This window comes from Lampris incognitus, chromosome 3, assembly GCF_029633865.1.
Source record: "Lampris incognitus isolate fLamInc1 chromosome 3, fLamInc1.hap2, whole genome shotgun sequence".
NCBI classification, from domain to species: domain Eukaryota; kingdom Metazoa; phylum Chordata; class Actinopteri; order Lampriformes; family Lampridae; genus Lampris; species Lampris incognitus.
In genome coordinates, this window is record NC_079213.1 from 85006816 (window position 1) to 85030826 (window position 24011).

General features: G+C 42.9%; 1 protein-coding gene across 1 annotated transcript in view; it reads right to left on the reverse strand.

Annotated features, from left to right (window-relative positions):
- Nucleotides 1-9464: 9464 nt before the first annotated feature.
- The window catches only part of jak3 (Janus kinase 3 (a protein tyrosine kinase, leukocyte)), an 83639-nt gene continuing 69092 nt past the window's right edge, over nt 9465-24011 (reverse strand). The window contains exons 15-22 of the mRNA XM_056276841.1: nt 20053-20203; nt 17925-18055; nt 17417-17606; nt 15072-15196; nt 12628-12800; nt 11364-11481; nt 11113-11226; nt 9465-10764 (exon numbers count right to left, since the gene is read on the reverse strand). Coding sequence (XP_056132816.1) covers nt 10660-10764; nt 11113-11226; nt 11364-11481; nt 12628-12800; nt 15072-15196; nt 17417-17606; nt 17925-18055; nt 20053-20203 — 1107 coding nt within the window. The 3' untranslated portion in view covers nt 9465-10659. The remainder of the gene's footprint in view (nt 10765-11112; nt 11227-11363; nt 11482-12627; nt 12801-15071; nt 15197-17416; nt 17607-17924; nt 18056-20052; nt 20204-24011) is intronic.

A 24011-nucleotide genomic window follows, 5' to 3' on the forward strand; every position in this document is an offset into this window, starting at 1 on the left:
TAGCCGTGTCTACGGGTGAGAAGCCGGATGTGGGTATGTGTACTGGTCGCTGCACTAGCGCCTCCTCTGGTCGGTCGGGGCGCCTGTTGAGGATGGATGGGGAACCCGGGGGGAATAGCATGGTCCTCCCACGCGCTACGTTCCCGTCATGTCTCCCCCATATCCACTTCATGTCTCAGACATTTGCATATTTGATGACATGTGTTCTTTCTCTACACACACACACACACAGACAAAGATGCATACACATACTCTCTTTCACATTCATATGCACAAAGCCTGCCTTTTTGGTTCATGCCACATAGACACACCTATACACAGACACATACTATGTTTTAGACACAAATGCGCACATACGGATGTGCACACACACACACATACACATATGGATAAACACTTCCTCTTTCATTCTTACGCATGCTGTCTGCCTCCTCCCCTAACGCACGCACACACACCGCAGCTTCCATTACTTAATGTCCCAGTTGGTTTCGGTAATGTCTAGTCATTTAGAGGCACGTCATCTCTTAGCGGTTGTATTGAGTTGCCTGGCAGCAGTTATCATGTCACCTCACTCTTTAGCACTGTGGTATATTGAACAAGTTACCGCCCAGTAATTAAAATGTCACTTGTTTGAATCTGACGGGAGAATAGGCAAACAACAAAATTTGGGGGAGTTTGTTAATACTTCATGAAGGGCAAAATATCCCAAAATGTATTAATTGTCAGTAAAAGGAAATTAAGTCAAGCAAAAAGAATGAAATCAATGCTAAAAAAAATGTAAATGAAACAAAAATAGTCCAATAGGCCACATTCTAAAAATATTTTAAAGCATTCTAACAAATAAAATTTAATTTCAAATAAAAAACAGTCTATGTTCAACCCTTAGGCAAACAGAACGGTCTCCTGCAAAATGGAAAATGAAGTCTTAAGGCACCAGACGTGACTGGGTCTTTAAGACCTGGATCTAGACCAAACTGATGGGGCTATAAGATATTGGGGGGGGGGGGCCTTTGGAGTTCTTAATTTGAAGAAAAAAGTTATACCTTTCTAATGTCTCCTCTTTGACTTTGTAACACTGTGTATGATTCCCCCATTGATTCTCAAAGCTATAGTCTTTAAGTGTGTATGTACCAGAGCAGGTTTCTATAAGACAACAGGTGAAGCAGTGCTTCGCCAAAAAACAAACAAAAAACATAACACATATCACATAAAACATCTCTTTTAGATGCCAACATTTCATTAAAAAGACTATTTCCTCTGTGAATCAAACAAAAGTGTCACTGTTAAAAAAAAAGTGTCGTGGTATTGTACAACACGGGCGCCCTCCTCAGGTGAAACAGGGGAGTGTTCCGCTTCACTAACCCAATGTAAGTGAATTTAAGTTGAGTAGTACCTTACACGTTGTTGAGTGGACAGTTATGGTTTATGACGCATTTTAATGCCCACTCAGTGAAACAGTGCTTCATCTAGTCTTTCCTCGACCTGAAAATGATTGACACCCGTCTAACCAATCAGAGAACACCAGTTCAGCCGTTCTCCAATCTTCATCGTACCTTTTGGTATTCGAAGCGTGGTGAAAGATAAGATAAGAAAGATAAGAAAAAGTTTAACCTAAAATAAGTGATTACTATAGTAGTTTCTGGTGGTTCTTGTGTGTGTGGGTATATATATATAGTAGCGAATTCGGGAGGCAACCACAGGAACTGCCGCGACTGAGACGCGAACCCGTACCTCGAGTAATCGCTAACCGCTCGACTAAAGGGTCCGACCCGTCGTCTTGGATAAAAGGATGACAAAAGGATTTTCATGCCTAATCCACATGTACATTGGCATTTTTAAAAACGTAGCATTTTCTTTGCGTTTTGGCCTTTTGTCCACGCGTAATCTGCGCTTTAGGTCACTGAAAACGGAGCTTTTGGAAAACTCCTTCCAGGGTTAAGATTTTCAGAAACTCCGTTTTCAGTGTTTGTAATATCCTCTAGAACAGTGGTTCTCAACGTTTTTGGGGTCCTGGACCCCCTGCGTATTTTTGATCTACCCTGAGGACCCCTCCACCTGATCTTGGGGGAGGGGGGTTGCAATTTGATAGAAACAGTAGAAACTGCATTTTAAATTGCATTATAGCATTTATTCACTCTTTGGGGCAAAAATAAGAGCTTTCAGTTGTAACTTAGATATAGTTAACAAAACAGAATTCTTATGCAGTAACTTTCAAATATATGTAACAAAACAGAATTCTTATGCAGTAACTTTCAGATATATGTAAGAACAGAATTTGTATGCAGTAACTTTTAACAATGCAAATGGGAGCGAGATCTCTTATTAAAATATAATAAATTACACTTGTGAAACAGATGTAATTAGAGAAAAAAGTCCTGTTACCCTTTATGGTTTAGGTAGATAAAGGTCTCAGTCACATTTGAGTAAAATAATCCTATTTCTATAAATGTCATAGGATCTTTTTTTAAAGATATTTTATTTTCACGGACCCCTTGCAATTACACCACGGACCACTAGGGGTCCGCGGACCCCCGGTTGAGAAACACTGCTCTAGAATATAATAGCCCGTTTGGCTATAAGGATGTGATACAAGCACTCCTATTGGCTGTTAAGTTAGCTGCAAGCTGATTGGTCCATCTGACGCATGAGGACGCAGGGGGACCACATAATAGTCAGTCTATGTTTAGCACTCAGAGGAGTCACTACTGTGGAGCTAGCTACTGTATGATTTTAACCGTCACCGTGGAAATAAAGACACTGAATTATAAAGTCGTCATCGGACTCCTCCAAACTGACAGAAAGTCAGACATGCTGTCAGAGTAAAAGCGTGAAAAGGAGAAGAAAGAAGAAACAAAAAAGTCAGAATGGACGTCGCTGGAGTTCCTGCACCCCGCATGGACTGGGAAGCTAGCAGTCTGCCCGAAGCATGGCGCAAGTTTAAACTGCACATCGAGTTGATGTTTTCTGGACCTTTAAAGAGGAAATCGGAGGAAGAAAAATGCAGCTACTTACTGATTTGGGTAGGAGAAAATGGACGGGACCTTTACAATACATGGACGCTCTCAGAAGCGGAAGGAAAGTTGTTGGAAACATACTACGGTCGTTTTGAACGGTATGTAAAACCCAAAGCAAACGTGATCTTCGCGCGCTATAAGTTCCATGGAAGGGCACAGGCAGCTAGCGAGCCTTTCGAACAGTTTGTGACAGATTTGAGACTGCTTGTGAAGGACTGTAATTATAGAGAGAGTGAAGAGGAGATCAGATACCGTATAGTTTTTGGAGTCCATTCACCGAGAGTGAGAGAGAAACTACTGAACATCGGTTCCGAGCTAACATTGGAAAAAGCAATAGACGTTGCTAGGTCTCATGAACTATCACAAGCACAGCTCAAAACCATTGCTAGCACCAGCACGGGCACGCGCGAACAGGCTGTGCATGCAATCGGTCGGAATGCAACAAAGAAGAAGCATTGGAAAAGGCGCGAGGACGACACAAAATGGCGCGCAGCGTCAGACAATGCCTCATGGAGAGCGAGAGACAACAACCGCAGTAAAGGATGCAAATACTGTGGGAACAAGACTCACAGTGGAAACGAAACCTGCCCAGCAAAAGGCAAGCAATGCAAAAGCTGCAGCAAATGGAACCATTTCGCTAAAGTGTGTCTCTCCAGACCAGGAAAAGGCGTACACACTGTGGAGGAAAATGAGTCTGACAGATGCTCAGACAATGAAGAACTGTTCATCGACGCATTGACACAAGGTAAAGACAATAAAAATATGGATCAAGTTTTCGCGGATATGCAAGTAGGTCCAAACAAAAACACACTCAGTTTTAAAGTAGACACTGGGTCCTCAGCTAATGTCATTCCCACACAAGCTTTCAGAAGACTGGGAATACAGAGTGCATTGCAGCCCTCCACTCGCCCACTATATGGCTATGGTGGTGAGCGGCTCGTCATTCAAGGTAAATGTGACCTGAAATGCCAGTACAAAGGCACACAGTCAGTGTTGAAGTTCTATGTTGTTGACACACAGGCACCACCTGTGCTAGGATTAAAAGCATGCCTAGACTTTGGACTGATCAAGCTCATACTGTCTGTATCCAACACACCCGAGGTATCACTCATTGAGGAGTACTCAGATGTTTTCAAAGGAATAGGACTGTTTCCTGGTGAATGCATAATCCACGTTGACCCAAATGTAACACCTGTGGTCCACCCACCGAGGCGCGTTCCAGTAGCCTTACGCGACCGTCTCAAAGAGGAGCTACAGAACATGGAGAAGCAACAGATTATTGTGAAAGTCACCGAACCGACTGAATGGGTCAACTCAATGGTGGCAGCAGAAAAGCTCAGAGTGTGCCTCGACCCGAAGGACCTGAACAAGGCTGTGAAACGACCTCATTATCCTCTACCTACCCTCGACGACATCACCTCCAAACTGGCAGGGGCCTGCTATTTCAGTGTCATGGATGCTCGCCCAGGGTACTGGGCGATAAAACTCGCAGAAGAGTCGTCCAAGTTGACAACATTCAACACGGTGTTCGGAAGATACCGTTTCCTTCGTCTACCTTTTGGGTTGATCTCCGCCCAGGACGAGTTTCAACGGAAGGTTGATGAGACCTATGAAGGTCTACATGGAGTCACAGCCATAGTGGATGATGTCCTCGTATATGGAAAGAGCAAGGAGGAGCACGACAGCAATCTCCGAGCCATGTTGCAGCGCTCCAGAGAGCGAGGAATGAAACTCAACCCGGAGAAGAGCATGATCTGTGCCACCGAGGTCAGCTATTTTGGGCATCGCATCACAAAGGATGGAGTCAAGCCTGACCCAGCCAAGATTGCAGCTGTGAGAGACATGGAGCCACCCAAGGACAAAGGTGAGTTGGAGACAATCCTCGGTATGGTTAACTATCCGTCCAAGTTTGCCCCGATGCTCTCAGACATCAACGCACCCATGCGTCATCTGCTGAAGAAGTCAAGTGAATTCAGATGGGATGCGCAGCATCACGAAGCTTTCAGGAAGATGAAAGAAGTGATCACACGTGAACCAGGACCAGTCTTAGCCTACTATGACCCTGGTAAAGAGCTCAGACTACAAGTCGACGCATCGAAGTACGGACTAGGTGCAGTCCTGCTACAGGAAGAAAAGCCCATCGGATATGCATCCAAATCACTAAATGACAGTGAAGTCAATTACGCACAAATAGAGAAAGAGCTGTATGCTATTCTGTTCGGATGCAAGCGTTTTCACCAATACATCTATGGTCGTCATGTCATCGTGGTGAGTGACCACATATCGCTTGAGTCCATTATGAGAAAACCACTCGCAGCAGCGCCTCCGAGACTACAGCGGATGATCCTCCAGCTACAGCGGTATGACTTCACCATCGTGCACAGACCAGGCAAGGAGATCCACGTGGCAGACACGCTGTCCCGCAAGTCGCTCACAGACCAAGATGACAGCCTCAGAGAAGGCATGGACATGCAGGTACATACAGTGTACAGTGGCCTGCCGGTCAGTGACACGAAACTGACAGAGATCAGAGCTGCGACTGCCGCAGACACACAGCTCACAATGCTGAGAGAGACAATCAGAGAAGGAAGGCCTGAGGAGAGGAGAAGATGCCCTCAGAGAGTTGCAGAATACTGGAACCACCGAGATGAACTGTCAGAGATGAATAACATTTTGTTTAAAGGCGAGAAAATCATCATACCTACCTCGCTCCGCGCAGAGATGTTATCCTGGATACACACAGGACACAGGGGCATGGAGAAATGCAAGCAGAGAGCCCGTGACATAGTGTTCTGGCCTGGTATGAACAAGCAGATCGAGGAGATGGTTGGACAGTGCCCCACCTGTCTCACCTACAGACCGTCAAACACTAAAGAGCCCATGATCAACCACAAGATCCCGGACAGGCCATGGCAAGTAGTCGCTACTGACTTGTTCACCTGGAATCATGACAATTACATCGTCACAGTGGACTATTACAGCAGATACTTCGAACTCGACAAGCTACACAGCACAACATCCTCAGCTGTGATACACAAGCTGAAGGCAACCTTCGCCAGACACGGCGTACCTGAGACTGTTATTTCGGATAATGGACCTCAGTACTCAAGTATGGAGTTTGAGACCTTCGCGAAGACTTGGGAGTTCACCCACATGACTACCAGTCCGCATCATCCCCAAAGCAACGGCCTCGCTGAAAAAACAGTACAGATCGACAAGTTGCTGATGGAAAAGGCCAAGGCTGACCAGAGAGACCCCTACCTGAGTCTGCTTGAGTATCGGAACACATCTGTCGACAGCTTCAGATCACCAGCCCAGCTGCTCATGAGTCGTCGTCTACGCTCAATTCTACCCAACACACACCAGCAGCTTCAGCCCAAGGTCGTCAGTCACAGAGACACGCACGCTAGGAGAGTCCAACGTCAGCTGCTGCAGAAAAGGTACTACGACAGGTCAGCGAAGCTGATGTCACAGCTGCACGAAGGACAACACATCAGACTCCAGGAGCATGGCTGTTGGAAACCAGCAGTTGTCATTCAGCCAGCGGATACCAACAGATCCTACCACGTCCGCACAGCTGAAGGACAGGAGTACAGACGAAACAGACGTCACCTCCTGGACACAAAAGAAACACACACTGACACTCACACCAACACAGGCACTGACGAGAAATATGGTCAACTCACAATTCACAACACACCACACGTCTCACATGCAGCGGCTGAGACAGCCTCAGAGACTGTCCCCTACCAGACAAGGTATGGACGAGCAGTGAAGCCCAGAGAGGTTCTGGACCTGTAATGTACAAGAGTGTAGGCGGATCGCTGCCCTTATCTAAAAAAAAAAAAAATATTGTAAATGTTCTTGTGACTTGTATTACCTCTTAAGTGTTTGATTACTTGCCGTAGTTTAATATGCATACAGTAATATTGAATGAATGATATTACCTGTTTTATTAAGAGTATTGACTCTATCAGTGATTACTATAAAATGTGTTTTCTTTTGTCTGGATTGTTCATATTTTTGATATAGGACATGTGCTACTAATGTTGGGAGTCTAATGTTTGATTTCAATTTCTTAAGAAGGGGGATGTAATATCATCTAGAATATAATAGCCCGTTTGGCTATAAGGATGTGATGCAAGCACTCCTATTGGCTGTTAAGTTAGCTGCAAGCTGATTGGTCCATCTGACGCATGAGGACGCAGGGGGACCACATAATAGTCAGTCTATGTTTAGCACTCAGAGGAGTCACTACTGTGGAGCTAGCTACTGTATGATTGTAACCATCACCGTGGAAATAAAGACACTGAATTATAAAGTCGTCATCGGATTCCTCCAAACTGACAGAAAGTCAGACAGTGTTGACGTGTAGACAGGAAAAACTGAGTTTTTTTCCTTCTTCGTTCTTTAAAAAAAAAAAATCTCACACTTTAAAAAGAATCCCTGTCCCAACGAAAACGCAAAAACACATGCTACTCAACACAATAAATGCATTGTCAAGAGCATGCCAAACCAACAGGTGGCGATATAACCCTAAAGCCATGTTGGCCAATCAGAAGCCTGAAAAACAGCCCACAACAAGCCAAAACCCTTGTTTTCAAAAATACCCATGTACGTGTGGACTAGCAGAGATGCAACATCTGAACGGCCCCTTGTACTTACTTATACAGTTGAGAAAACTTGTTGCATATTATCCTTAGGGGAGGTCTTGTGCAAATCAGGTCACCCTTTTCTTGGAGCTGTTCAAATTTACTGTTGGTATTGCAAAAGAAAAAAATTGTGTACTTAGTGTGTTTGAGGTAACAGTACACCGTGAATCCAATGGTTGATTAACTGACTGATTTTTGACAGATCAAGGAAATTGACACTTTGATGGCATAATGTGCTGATACGGTCATATCATGAACTCACTATGCTTTTGTCAATATCTCCACCTATCTTTATATAGCCTTTGCTTGTGCCCCTTGTTCATGAGTTATCTGGATGAAGATCCTTGTGGAATGTTAATGAACTTTCCATTATACACATGGGGAGCAAATATACCAAGGGTGTAGACTCTGCTTTGTGCAATTTGATTCTCTGTCCGTCCTGCACCTGTTATTACCGTTGATGTGTGCACTCTAAACCAGCTTTTTAAAGATGTGTGTGTTTGACACCCCCCTCCCCTTCTCCTGGTGGGTGGGTGGTCAATGAGTTGGTAGTGGAGTCTGAGTCTGGTCACATCTAATCAACAACAATGTATTTTCTTTTTCCCTTTTTAAACCCTCGTGTCTGTGAATGTTCACATTCATCCAGGTCATGGTTATCCAAAGGAATTGAATCAAGTGCAACTGGACTTGGTATATATCCGTGAAGACGTTCCGCCTCTCATCCAAGAGGCTTCCTCAGTTCGTGCCTTTCTGACTAGACCAAGCTAGTCTGTCTGACTGGCTGGTGATGAGACTCAGAATGTATCCTCTAGGAGTCGTTGTCAGAGCTATTACTAGCTTGGAATAGTCAGAAAGGAAACAGAAAGAAACTGAGGAAGCCTCTTGGATGAGAGGCGAAACGTCTTTACGGATATATACCAAGTCCAGTTGCACTTTTTAAACCCTCATTTACCCAGAGGGAGCGTATGCATGCTTAACACTACTTCAGCTACACACATCATCAACTGCTGCCTTGATAACACCACCACAGCCTTCTAACCACAGAGCAGTTGTCCAGTGGGGTGCCTTGCTCCGGAGCACATCGACAGCCATTGTTTGAGGAGGAGAGGCACTCACTGGATAAAAGCTAACCAAGCTGAATGTTTGTTAAAAATGTTGAGAGAGAGAGAGAGAGAGAGAGAGGTTATCATGAAGATAAAAGGTAGGAGCATGAAACAAATGCGTGGTGAAAAAATTGCTTCTATGCACCATATGTTGACACCAATCTCCTATCGGACTTGAACCTAGTTTTTTTTGGCACTTACTTGCCTTTTTGTCTCCTGACTAGATCCTTGCTTGTGTTGTATTAACTGTCAGATGTATGTTGCTTTAGATTAAAGCGTCTGCTAAATGAAATTGTAACATTGGTGATTAAACACCATATCCAGTGTTAGTTATACGCTGTCAGTCTCCTGATAGACCCAGTGCCTCCAATATCAACCTCCAGGGTCTATTTAAGCTTCATAGAGAGAATTGGTAATTTGGAGGTATCAGTTTCCATACTGCAAAGCTTTTCTGTATAGCAAAAAATTAGGATTTTTTTCCCCATATTTTGACCCTGTGGGATGCACAGCAGAACCTAACATGCAGTTGCACCTGAGATCCAAGGTAAGCAGACCTTTCTCCTTAGCATGTGTAACATTGCTCTCCATTGGTTAGGAAGAGGCAGTGCAGATAAAGTGCATCTTATCCAATGATCTTTTTTATTAAGCAAAAACAAAAAATTATTCAAAAGAAAGAAGAAAAACACTGACATCTTGAATTTTTTTTCTTCAAAAATCAGTCTTGAAAAAAAAGCAGATTATCAAAATAATTAACTACTACTCAGGTGGATTTATTGATTGTGAAAGAAAATTATATAAAAAATGTAACATCATAAAGATAGTAGCTTTGGAATCACAATATCAAAATGATTTCATTTCATGTTGCTCTCATTGACATCTGCCACCAATATGTTATGCTGTTCAGCTCGTCCTCTGTGGTGGCTCCAAAGGACACTTCACTGACAGTTGTGGATATAAAAGCAAGCCTTTACAGTCATCCATCCTGCTACGACATATATAAATGAGTCCTAAAACACTTCGCTCACAGGATGCAATCATTTATTTGTTATTGACCTGTGTGAAAATGTGAGTCAGCCATAAACTTTCACTGAAACTTCCCGTCCTGTTCATGGATGTCAGACATGACTATCTATGGACAAGCTTGTACTATAACTTGTGCTCATTTGTGTAGATTATTATCTGTCATCTGAAATAGAACCATGTGAATTACTTTCGATCAAATAAAGCAAGATTAGGGGGTCCGATTAGATTAGCAGTATATTCTGTTGCCTACCAACACGGGGATCGTCGGTTCAAATCCCCGTGTTGCCTGTGGCTTGGTCGGGTGTCCCTACAGACACAATTTATCATGTCTGCGGGTGGGAAGCTGGATGTGGGTATGTGTCCTGGTCGCTGCACTAGGGGGAACTGGGGGAAATAGTGTGATCCTCCCACACGCTACGTCCCCCTGATGAAACTCCTCACTGTCAGATGAAAAGAAGCGGCTGGCGACTCCACATGTATCAGAGGAGGCATGTGGTCGTCTGCAGCCTTCCCTGGATCGGCAGAGGGGGTGGAGCAGCGACCAGGACAGCTCGGAAGAGCAGGGTAATTGGCCAAAATGCAATTGGGGAGAAAAAAGGGGTAAACATTTTAAAATAAATCAAGATTAAAATTCAGGCAGTCTAAATCTTTAGGAGTAACCTCACTGCCTGCCTGGAATGCAGTCCCTGCTGTTTGTGTGTTAAAGTTGGATGTTGTTCAGCGTTGCAAAAAGCACTCTCACTGTTGCTGGCAGAGAAAACTGAATTGCTCCCCTTGGCAATAAATGGTTTTTGTATTGTATTGTGGTGCTCATCCTCGAGCTCGAACTCCAGGGCCCAAAGATGCTCTGCCTTAGCCCTCCAGGTTTTACCTCTCCTCCGGTGTGATGCTTTCAATTTCATCGCTCAGGCTGGAAAAACATGGCCGTTCCTCAGAGTTGTATGCCCAGCATTGCTCCATCAAACTGTATACCTGGTATTACAATCGGAATAATACAAAATGTTATCATGCCAGAAGGGATGAAAAGAACAGTATAATGCCTGTTATTAGCATCATTTCCCATAGAAAGAAAACATAAAATCTGTGGTGTCTTATTGAAGATTTTCTCCTCTAAATTAGATTTTAAACATTTTGCAGGTTTGTTTAAACGTGTTTGAGGGCTGGAAACTAAAAACTTCATTTGGTAGTTTTTTTATCGAACAAATCATTTAAAAATGTGCATTTCATATAATGCCATCAAATACATTTTTTGTAAATACTGACAAATGAACATTGTTGGAATGGATTAGTTAAATTACTGTACATGTGAACTGGACACACCTTGGAGGGGCAGTTTGGAGGGGCAGGTAGTCTCCAGTTGTCCTTTAGAATACTAACAAGATGCATTGAGGTGGTTGGACCCTGCATTTCATTTCCGATGGCTTGCAGGTACAACTGAAAGATGAAACCACACATGATAAAAATGAAGGAATGGAATGCAACTGCATGGCAATTCAATGAAGGAATCACATCATGTGTCTGTGTGTTTATCTGTCTATCTATCCGTCACTCTGCTCTCATCAACAACTCACTCTTTTAGGGTTGCACCTCATCTCACAGAAGGAAAAGAGCTCATGTAGAACCACTCCAAAACTCCAGACGTCAGAACTGTGGGAGAATTTCGATGCAGTGATGGACTCTGGAGCATACCTGAATAACATGAGAAGTTTTGGGATGGGTGTGGGGGTACGGCCTATAATTTTATCTCCAAATGACTTTATCATTGGCTAACACCAAGTTGTTCAGTATAAACACTCACAGCCTACATTACTGAACATATCGGTTAGTTCTCACAATTGAACGAGATACACTATCTGCAGACTGCTGGGATTGGCTCCATCATCCCATGACCCCAATTGGGATAAGTGGCTTGGATAATGGATGGATGGACACTATCTACTTCAACTGGCATCAGTCATACCATTTCACCCCTTAACGTATCAGTGAGCAACACATGTTCCTGCAATCAGAACAAGTGGTTAAATTTGCAGCTAGTCGCTTTTAAATTTTCCCCCTTTTTCTCCCCAATTGTATCCGGCCAATTACCCCACTCTTCCGAGCTGTCCGGGTCGCTGCTCCACCCCCTCTGCTGATCTGGGGAGGGCTGCAGACTACCACATGCCTCCTCCGATACATGTGGAGTTTCCAGCCGCTTCTTTTCACCTGACAGTGAGGAGTTTCACCAGGGGGACATAACGCATGGGAGGATCACGCTATTCAGATTTGACCAGAAATGTATAGCACTTTGAGTGGCTGTTGCCGCTAGAAAAGCACTACATAAAATGCAACTTGATTGAATGACTGATTCCCCCCAGTTTCCCCTCCCCCCCGAACAGGTACCCTGACTGACCAGAGGAGGTGCCAGTGCAGCGACCAGGGCACATACCCGCATCCAGCTTCCCACTTGCAGACACGGCCCATTGTGTTTGTAGGACAAAAGTTGTTATTTCTAATGATAAAGTTGCTAAATTGGCAAAAATGCTTGATGAGACTTCAGAGACTTGTCACACACCCACAGGTTGATGCATCTTTAAAATAACTATGGTAATGGGGTTGGCTGCATTCATTCAAGGGAACTCCAGAAATTTGAAACACTCAAGGAGACTTGTGTCAAGCATGTACTTAGGCAGGAAATTCAGGTTTCATATGATAAAATGGCATGGGACTCCACAAGTTGAAATTTCTCTCTCACTAACTCTTCTGGTGGGGGTAAGAGACCACACCAGTTCCCCCTCACTTCAAACCTTGATGTTGACCTGTGCTTAACATTGTATTTTGAATCATAAAGACGGTTACCAGAAGATGGGGCTCTCCCCGGGCTGCGTGACTCGGTAGTACTCCTTGTCAAAAGGAATGATCTTGGTCAGGCCGAAATCAGCAATTTTCACCTGAACGTCACTGGCCACTAGGATGTTCCTGGCAGCAAGGTCCCGGTGCACGTAACGCATGCTTTGCAGGTACTCCAGTCCCTGGGGAGAAGACGGAAAAAAGCTAAAAATTCACAATCATTTTGGCCCGTAGGAAATTTGACAGACAAAGCACAGAGAGAGAGAGGAGAAAAGAGGTAGACAGTCTATTTATTGGCGCCTATCTGCTCAAAGATAACTGAATCCACCCATCCATTATCTTAACCGCTTCTCCTGCTCTTAGGGTCGCAGGGATGCTGGAGCCTATTCCAGCAGTCATTGGGTGGCAGGCAGGGAGACACCCTGGACAGGCTGCCAGGCCATCACAGGGCTGACACACACTCACACACACACACACACACATTCATTCCTAGGGACAATTTAGTATGGCCAATTCACCTGACTTTCATGTCTTTGGACTGTGGGAGGAAACCAGAGCCCCCGGAGGAAACCCACAGACACAGGGAGAACATGCAAAATCCACACAGAGGACGACCCACCAAGGTTGGACTACCCTGGGGCTCGAACCCAGAACCTTCTTGCTGTGAGGCGACCGCGCTAACCACTGCGCCACCACACCGCCAAGATAACATAATTTTGATCAGAATTAATAGTCCCTGTATAAAATAGCATCATATGTGACTACAATATAGTTTAGATAGCATAGTAATACAGTATAACACTAAAGGATATAGGGATGGGTATCGTTAGGATTTTATCGATACTACTACTCTTATCGGTACTGCTTATCGGTTCAGTACTTTATCGATACTCTTATCGGTTCTTTTTGATTATTATGCAAGAAAAAAAGACACTTAATTAAGAACAGAATCGACATTGCTTTATTATTCTATTATATAACTTTATATAAATATAAACAAATATTATTTATTCAGCAGCAACAGCAGCAGCAATGTTTTAAATGCATCTGAATTATAGACTTTATAATCAACATTCAACAACAACAAATAAGATAAGAAAATAAAAGTAGATAAAGATAAAGAAAAAAATATATATTAAAAATAATTTTTTACAGCAAAAGGCTAACGGAAGTTCAAACAAACAAGAACCTAGAACATTATCCTAACAGTTCTGCAGAAAAATCAACACATCTGCCTTCTCCGGCAGGAGTCGTGATCTCTCCTGACTTATAGTGTCCCCAGCTATTAGCCTAGCTAACTCCGTATCTATGGCTTATATATTTGTAGCTAAACAATTAGCTAAGCAATTATATTTTATTTATTGGCCTATTCGTAATAATTCGTTATTAGCCTAGCTAACTCTGTATCTATGGCTCATACGGCTTACCTGCAGTGGACGTGGATGGAACACTACGAGCAAAGCAGTGGAACACTCCGCGTTTCTGCAGATTAATACCATGTTTCAACAAAAGATGTTTCGACAGATTGCTTGTATTGCCACCCTTACTGGCAAATGATTTGTTGCACTTGTGGCAACGAGCGTTGTTGTCATCGACTTTTGAAAAATATCCCCAAACTTTTGAACGTTTAGTTCTCTCCGCCATGATGAGTACTTGAGCAGAGCTGTCTGTGCGTGTGTGAGCGAGTGTGTGGAGCACAGCACAGCCCCGCCCCTCGCGCAGTAAGAGAGAGAGACAGAGAGATGGAGAAAACGGCAAACAAGATTATGTTCGCGACGTTTAAATTCCTCGAAAAACACAATTGCCACAATATAAATCTCACTCCATGATTTCTCGAGTACCTACCGACTACCGATAGCAGAACCGAAAACGTCAGATCTTAAAAATGCTCCGGTTTTTACTAATTTAGAACCGGTTCCCGTTTAGAACCGGGTTTCGGGGGGCATCCCTAAAAGGATATGAAGCATTTGTTCTATCTGCTGTCAGGTCACTCAACAGATACTACATACTTCCATTGTTATGGGTGCTTTGTCATGTTGGTTATGTAAGCCTATTCTACCATCGCAAATTTAAGTCTTAGCTAACTGCCAAAATGGAAATAGAAACAGAGATGTGAAAATAAATGTTTATTCCACCCTTCATGATGCAGTCAGACATTTTTCCGAGCATGGTTTTGACCTTTGGCCAATTTTTCCTCTCTATTTAAGGGAATACTATCTATCCATTTGAGAGGGAAAACATCATTTGAGTTAACTTGAATATTAAAATACTATGAAATATTAAAGAGCAAACAGCATTGTCCATAAGTTACCCACTGTTCTATAAAGAGATCCATAATTGATAATAATTCTGTGCCAGCAGTCATTCTGCAAGAGTAAGTGACAAACAGCAGATATGGCATTTGTAATAGAAAACCTAGAAACAATGAAAAACAACATATTTGTCTTTCCTACCTTACAGATCTGAGAGGCAAAGAGCAGCAGGCGTCTGGTGTTGACTTTATACCGGTTTTTTTCCAGATAGGAGATCAGGCTGCCATGGGGAAGGTATTCCATCACCAAGCTCACATTGAGGCGGCCTACCAAACACATACAACAGCTTTATGATGAGAAGAGGAAAATACTTTCCCTTACCTGGCAAGGAAAGCAAGGTCATGTCTGTACTCATTGAGGGAAGTCAATTCCTTATGTACCCTTCCTCACTAATTTGCAAAATTGCATCACCCTTTCTCACATAATATGAGAAGAGCTTCATGACCATTGTTATTTCCTGTAGTACCTCAATATCATTCACGCTCCATCCATCCTGAGGTCAATGGGGTAAAGCTCTTGTCATGGTGCTCTGACCTTTGACCAGTACTATTGTTTGACTGCAAACCTATTCTGCAATGTTGACTCAAAGGCTTAATTTTGCCCATGATTATGAATGAGAATGATTGTGTGATTACTATGATAGACTGGATGTGTGTCCAGGGTATCCTCTTGTGTTTCTGTGACAGGCTCCAATGTGTATTGTACAATGCAGATAAATCTCATCAGTGTTTTTGTTCTCAACTATCCAATGCTCTGCTCATCCTCCGTGCAATGTGCATCGTGTCAGAGCTGGCTTGACATAAATCATGACATTTGGTGGACAACTCTATCTGAAACACTGTACAGTACTGTGTGTGTACATATTTTAGTGTGATTGGTCCCAGTGTAGGTGGAGCCCCAAGTGCTGATGGAGTTGGTGCCTCAATACACACATTCCAGCATGCACTGTACAACTGACCAGAATGGCCGAGTGGTTAGGGTGTTGAGCGCAGGCTGGGGAACATTCGTCCAGGTAAAGATGGGGAAGAAAGGGGAAGAAGGGGGGAGAAGAAAAGAAAGGGAGGAAGAGAAGGGGGAGGAAAAGGAGAGAAAGAAAGGAAAAGTATGACTGTTTCCAACCGCATCTTTCTGATAAATGCGTTGTTAGCTGTTGAAACGACGTCAGAAAACTTTTATGTTTTTTACACTTCGGACGGGATTCGATCCGACGACCGTCATATAAGCTGCCTTAAAAAAACCTGGGTTTCCAGAGCTGACAATGACGTCACAGGCAGTAGGCTGTAACTATTTACAATACACATATTTACCGTACCGTACACAGCTGGCATTCAATGCAACGGCAAGCAAGCTAGCGAAATTGTAGCCTAGTTTTATGATAGAATAGCTGAATAAATCGACATGACACCATACCAGAATTGTTGTAATGATTCATACTTTCAGTTACATCCTCTAATGTGCACATATCCATAAGAAACCGCTATATAATGTGGGAGAAATTGACCGTAGGTCACTACTACGTTTTCACCTAGCTAGCTAGCTATGGAGTGGGTCAATATACGTAACACGACACATCAGTCACAACGGGGCTACGCTTCTAAATAGGGACCGTGTGAGAGATCGTGTGCATCCCATCAGTATGAGAGCAGCCCCTCCAATAACCAAAATTAATAGATATATCATGTTGTGAAAAGTATTGCTTACCATGAGCAATAGGTAGCTCTTCATAACCTTGCTGTACTGTACTGTACCGTACACAGCTGGCGTTCAATGCTACGGCAAAGTGGATTTATATATTTGACAGCTCGAACGAATTGAGACTGTCGATCGTATAGGCTTCGCGTTGGATGTTCAGTTCATGAGGGGAAGATAATACTCACCGTTATGAAAACTGGATTTATATATTTGACAGCTCAAACGAATTGAGACTGTCGATCGTATAGGCTACGCGTTGTATGTTCACCTCAATGCCCGCATCAACATCCCTCGCCTGCCTCTGAACTGATTGGTTAAATCTTCATGAGGGGAAGATAGGGGGGAGATATGGGTGTTACGATTGGCAGAGGTTGTTGATGAATGTTGATGGTACCGAAATGTGATTTGACGATAAACTCAACGTCGCTCAACATTGTCAACATTTCACCCGGATGATCCGCCCGCAGTAGGCGCTCAAGATCCAATGGGCATATGCCCACGTGGGTTCGAACCCCACTTCTGGTAAGACTTCTTTAGATTGGTGAGACGGACCAGGTAGCAGCCACAGGACTGATCCTATCTGGCAGAGTAGCCTTGATCTTATACAAATTGTGTTGACATTGCAAAAGCGAAATGAAACCCCTCAGCCTAATATGCCTTGCACCATCCATTGAACGTTACAGATGAGGGTTAATAATAGATAAGGAAGCTGCACATAATTTGCTGTCTACTCTTTAACTGTGACACTATTTACGGTTAAAGTATTTACTTTTCGTAATCTATTTGGTTTTTACCCGTGCTATAGCAGACACCCCTGTATTTGACGATGTAGTCACAGTGCAGGACTCTGAGGGTATGGATCTCTTTCTGGAAGTCTTCTGGGGTGGACTGCTTGTTAGGCTGCAGCTTCTTCACAGCAACCAGCTCACCTGTATTGTCCCCAAGCGGGTCGTACCGACACAGCTCCACACTGCCAAAGTTCCCCTAGTAAAATGGATGGATGGATGGATGGATAGATAGATAGATATATAGACAAACCAGTTCATTTTTTGTAGAGAAACTCTACACTTTCCATCTATACTTTTTACTTTGATTATTCATGACCACGGAGATAATGTATTCTCAAAATGAGGAGCATTCCCCTAAAGAAAGTCCTATAATGATACTATGGGCCAGTCAACAAATACTGAGTCGTAGCTATTCTCCTCCACACAGACAGCAGTAGTTGGATTCCTGTTTCGATGGCACACTCATTGCCTAGAGAAAAACTGCCCTCCAGTGTTCTCCTCCCAGCATATTTACCTTTCCCAGCTGGGAGATGTAGCGCAGGTATCTCTCTTCATAGACTGTCTGGTCCTGGCAGACAGGGCCAAGAACTCGCCAAAATCCATCTCTCTGTTGGAGGGGCTCCGCGGCGTGCAGTATGACATAGTCTGTTATCAAAGAGCATGATGATGATTTATTTTGAACATGTACACTACCGTTCAAAAGTTTGGGATCACCCAAACAATTTCGTGTTTTCCATGAAAAGTCACACTTATTCACCACCATATGTTGTGAAATGAATAGAAAATAGAGTCAAGACATTGACAAGGTTAGAAATAATGATTTGTATTTGAAATAAGATTTTTTTTACATCAAACTTTGCTTTCGTCAAAGAATCCTCCATTTGCAGCAATTACAGCATTGCAGACCTTTGGCATTCTAGCTGTTAATTTGTTGAGGTAATCTGGAGAAATTGCACCCCACGCTTCCAGAAGCAGCTCCCACAAGTTGGATTGGTTGGATGGGCACTTCTTTGAGCAGATTGAGTTTCTGGAGCATCACATTTGTGGGGTCAATTAAACGCTCAAAATGGCCAGAAAAAGAGAACTTTCATCTGAAACTCGACAGTCTATTCTTGTTCTTAGAAATGAAGGCTATTCCATGCGAGAAATTGCTAAGAAATTGAAGATTTCCTACACCGGTGTGTACTACTCCCTTCAGAGGACAGCACAAACAGGCTCTAACAGGTACTATTTGATGAAGATGCCAGTTGGGGACCTGTGAGGCGTCTGTTTCTCAAACTAGAGACTCTAATGTACTTATCTTCTTGCTCAGTTGTGCAACGCGGCCTCCCACTTCTTTTTCTACTCTGGTTAGAGCCTGTTTGTGCTGTCCTCTGAAGGGAGTAGTACACACCGGTGTAGGAAATCTTCAATTTCTTAGCAATTTCTCGCATGGAATAGCCTTCATTTCTAAGAACAAGAATAGACTGTCGAGTTTCAGATGAAAGTTCTCTTTTTCTGGCCATTTTGAGCGTTTAATTGACCCCACAAATGTGATGCTCCAGAAACTCAATCTGCTCAAAGAAGTGCCCATCCAACCAATCCAACTTGTGGGAGCTGCTTCTGGAAGCGTGGGGTGCAATTTCTCCAGATTACCTCAACAAATTAACAGCTAGAATGCCAAAGGTCTGCAATGCTGTAATTGCTGCAAATGGAGGATTCTTTGACGAAAGCAAAGTTTGATGTAAAAAAAATCTTATTTCAAATACAAATCATTATTTCTAACCTTGTCAATGTCTTGACTCTATTTTCTATTCATTTCACAACATATGGTGGTGAATAAGTGTGACTTTTCATGGAAAACACAAAATTGTTTGGGTGATCCCAAACTTTTGCACGGTAGTGTAAATAAGCAGGATATAACATACAGATAAGCCATTGCCAATAATTTGAAGTGATCAACAAATCCACACATCAAACTCAGCATACAAATCTCCGTATGCATCAGATTATTTGTTACATGTTGGAAAAGGAGTAAGAGGAAATATACACTTGGTTTTTCCTACCCCCTCTCACCTACTCTTAAGTTAAGTCAGGTACGGATTACCACAGTATTACTTTAGAGAAATTTTTAAATTGTGTGTTTTTGGTCTGACAGCGTTGCTGAGCAGTGGTGGTTGTATAAAGTAATATCTTCATTTCGAAAGCAAAAAATCAATGCACTAACATTTATGGAAAGGGTGGGTTTCTGTGATTAGTTTCTGTGAACCACATTTCCCTCGAACTTTGGGTGGTGATGTAGCCTGATACCCTGAGAACTGCCCTATAGACAGTCAGGTGTCATCCATGTTTCCTGGTGAAATGTTTCTTACATATTTCTTTTCTTTAACAGGCATGAAAAGGGCAGGTTTTAACATCTGCACTATGGGAGAGCAAATGAAAAAAAAAAGAAGATGAATAACGTGTCAATGAAAACTGAGATTATGTCATGTTTATCTTTATCCTAAATTTCTCTAGCCCCCTACTCTGCAACTCCACCTCTCCACTCTCGTGTGTGCTGCTCTGAATCATCCAAAACTTTGTCATTAGTTTGTCCAAGTCATCAATGCTTGAGCAAATTGAAAAGTAAATGTATTGTTTATTGGTTAGATGAGCAGCTTTACCTGAAAGGATCAGACTGTTGAGCTGACGGATGATGCTACGGCCAGAGGGTCGGAAAGCTGGCTGGTAGCTCATACACTGACTGATCAGTTCAGCCAGCTCTGTCCACTGGGAGGGAGGCAGCTGCTGGTAGCTCTCATAAAAACAGCGCTTCTGCACACATCAACGATAAAAGGATCACACACACACACACACACACAACCAGTCGCTACGATATTTTCACTTTAATTGTGTAGTCATGATTTTGTTTTTCCTTGTGCTTGGCAGGGAATTTGTTCACACTGACCTGTTTTAACCAACCAAATTCACCTGTTTGTCTATCTGTCCATCTGTCTGTCTTTGTCTGTCTGTCTGTCTGTCTGTCCGTCCGTCCGTCCGTCTGTCCATCCGCCTGTCCGTCTTTGTCTGTTTGTATCTCTGCCTGTCCATCCGTCTGTCCTGTCCGTCCGTGTCTGTCCATCTGTCTGTCCATCCGTCTGTCCATTGGTCTGTCTCACTCTGCTTGTCTGTCTGTGTCTCTCTCTCTGTCTGTCTCTGTCTGTCTGTCCGTCTGTGTCTGTCTGTCTGTCCGTCTGTCTGCCTGTCTCTGTCCATCTGTCTCTGTCTGTCTGTCTGTCTGTCCATCTGTGTCCGTCTGTCTGTCTGTCTCTGGCTGTCTATTTGTCTGTCTCTCTGTCTGTCTGTCTATCCGTCTGTCCATCTGTGTCTGTCTGTCTGTCCGTCTGGCTGTCTGTCTTGTTGTCTTTTCTCTTAATGTGAGATGTATTTTTTTCAAAAACAAGAGGTTTCTTTGACTCACAGTTTTAATGTTGTACTTGCTGTTCTTTTCTTGTTCTCTTTGTTTTTTCTTTTGAAATATAAGACTTACTGATTCATATTGAGGTTCTAAATATATTAAACCAAAATCCAAAAGTCAAACTTGGCTTTAGTAGTAAACTTTTACAACCATCCTCATTTTCCATCGTGCAGAGTTCAGTTATTGACCAAAATCATATTGACACTGATGTGGTGAGGTTCGACAAAAAAAAAAGAAGAAGGAAAATCAGCCTTGTGATGAAAGTTGCCAACTTGTTAACAACATTTCATTGGTGTGATACTGGCACTAGTCCAGATTTTTCTATAACAACCATAACAACAGACCTGTGTCTTGGTCGTTTGTCCCACGTGAGACACAGATTCCCTGTTTGCCCTCCTGACTGTAAGCTGCACCAGATAAGAGAGTCGGCTAAAGTGCAAATTATGTTTCTAGTCCACCTTCTCAAACTCCCAAAGGTTCGACAGGCTCTGGCCTTTTTTTTTTTTTTTTTTTTTATAACTTTGTTTATTGAATTTTCCGCATAATCAACATTTACAAAATAATTGTCCTCGTAAGTTGTACAGCATGAACACAAAACACATCCAACAATACACTAACACACCAGAATACAATGAGGAATAAAAACACACCCTCAAAGGAGAAAAAAAAATCAAATCAAATCAAAACAAATTAACTAAAATAATTAAAAAAATAAAAAATAAATAAAAATAACTAAATAAATACAAGTACACATATTCCAATGCACTTGTCCGCAGGCCAGCCAACCCAGCACAGTCCCTCACAGACATCATGTACACATACACCCTACCTCCTTCATCACCGGAGCTTGCCACGCCCCCACCTCCATCCAACAAGGACATCAATAAAAAGGAAAAAATATGCATATATATATACACACACATCACTCTGGAATAACAGGGAAATGAAGTCGCTTAACATAAGAAAAGAAGGGGGTCCACATTGCCCAGAATTTGTTTAGGGACCCTTTGAGGGTGTGCCTAATTTTTTCCAGCTTTATACAATTTAAAACAGACTTAATCCAAAGAGCATGAGAAGGGGGTGCAGAGGATTTCCAACTAAGCAAAACCAATCGTCTCGCCAACAGGGTAACAAAGGCAATAAAATCCTTATTAATATTGGTCAGTTGCAATGTGGGCGAGGGCACCCCAAATAGCGCAATAAAAGGGTCTGGCTTGATCTGTGTGTCACATACTTCTGAAAGTGTGCTAAAAATATCTTTCCAAAAACCATCAAGAGATGAGCAACACCAAAACATGTGCACATGGTTAGCAGGAGACTGGTTACACCTCACACAGTTAGGATTTATGTCTTTGTAAATTTTCGCTAGTCTCGCTTTGGTCCAATGAGCCCTATGAATGATTTTGCATTGAATGAGACCATGTCGGGCGCAGACCGAAGAGGTATGTACCCTTCCGAGTGCCCTCTCCCACAGCCCATCAGATATTCCCTCCCCCAGTTCCTCCTCCCATGAGGATTTAATGTCATTAAGTGAGGCAATTCTTAAAGAACAAATTTGTCTATAAATTATTGACAAGGTACCTTTCAGAGTGGGGAGCGGGGTAAGAAAGGTGTCAAACTGTGTTTCACCAGGAAGGGTGGGGAAATGAGGATCCAAATTGCGGACGTAACTCCGGATCTGTAAAAATCTAAAAAAATGATGCCTGGGAAGACCAAATTTAACTGCTAGTTGCTCAAACGTACTAAATGTATTGTCAATGTAGAGATCTTTAAACCTTTTTATACCAAGACTAGACCATATTGAGAAAGCACTATCAACCATAGATGGGGCAAAAGCAGGGTTTGAGGCCATCGGAGCAGAAAGAGAGGTTGTCCGAAACCCAAAATGGCGTCTAAATTGATTCCAGATCCTCAATGTTGTTTTGACACACACATTCTTGGTGAAAGAGGAATAAGGGCCTGTAATGGAGGAGTGAGCGAGGGAAGACAATGATGCCGGTACAGACGAAGCAGCTTCCATCTTTAACCAAATTGGGGACGGGGACATCTCTCCACCTCGCAACCAGAACTGAATGACCCTAAGATTAGCCGCCCAATAATAAAATCTAAAATCTGGTAGCGCCATACCTCCGTCTGACTTGGGTCTCTGCAAGAGCTGTTTTCGTATCCTAGGAGTCTTCTTATCCCATATGAAAGGTAGAATTAGGCCGTCTATTTTTTTGAAAAATGTGTTGGGAAGAAAAATCGGTAGGCACTGAAAGAGATATAAAAATTTAGGGAGTGTGTTCATTTTAACAGAATTAATTCTCGCTACTAAAGAGAGGTGCATCACTGACCAGCGTTCAAAATCATCCTTAGTGCGGGTTAAAAGCGAGGAAAAGTTGGCCCGAAAAAGGTTTTCAAATCGACTCGTGACCTGTACACCAAGATAAGTGAAACAACTATGAGCAACTTTGAATGGCAAGGTATGTAATGGGAATTTTTCCGCAGTCACATTAAGCGGCATCAATTCGCTTTTACTGAGATTCAGTTTATACCCTGATAAATGACCAAAGGATGTAATAGTAGCAAGGGCAGCAGGAACAGAAACAGAAAGATTAGATGTGTATAGCAATAAGTCATCTGCATATAAAGACACCTTGTGCTCATGTCCGTATCTAACTATACCTTTGATAAGAGGGTTGGAACGAAGTGCTATTGCAAGGGGTTCTATGGTGAGAGCAAACAATAAAGGGCTTAGAGGGCAACCCTGGCGTGTTGACCGTTGCAGAGGGAAACAGCCTGACTGAGTGTTATTAGTCCTGACAGAGGCTTGGGGGGACGCATACAGAAGTCTTACCCAAGTAGTGAATTTTGAACCAAAGCCGAATTTATTTAGTGTATAGAAAAGGTACTTCCACTCCACCCTGTCAAACGCCTTCTCCGCGTCCAGGGATATAATGGCCTCCGAGGTGTTGGTGTCAGAGGAATTGTACATGATATTAAATAGTCGCCTAAGATTGAAGAATGAATGTCTATTTCTAATAAATCCTGTTTGATCAGGAGAGATAATCGATGGGAGAACTGTTTCCAGGCGTGTTGCCAGAAGTTTGGCTAAAATCTTATAGTCAACATTTAACAGGCTAATTGGACGATATGATGCACATTCAAGAGGGTCTTTATTAT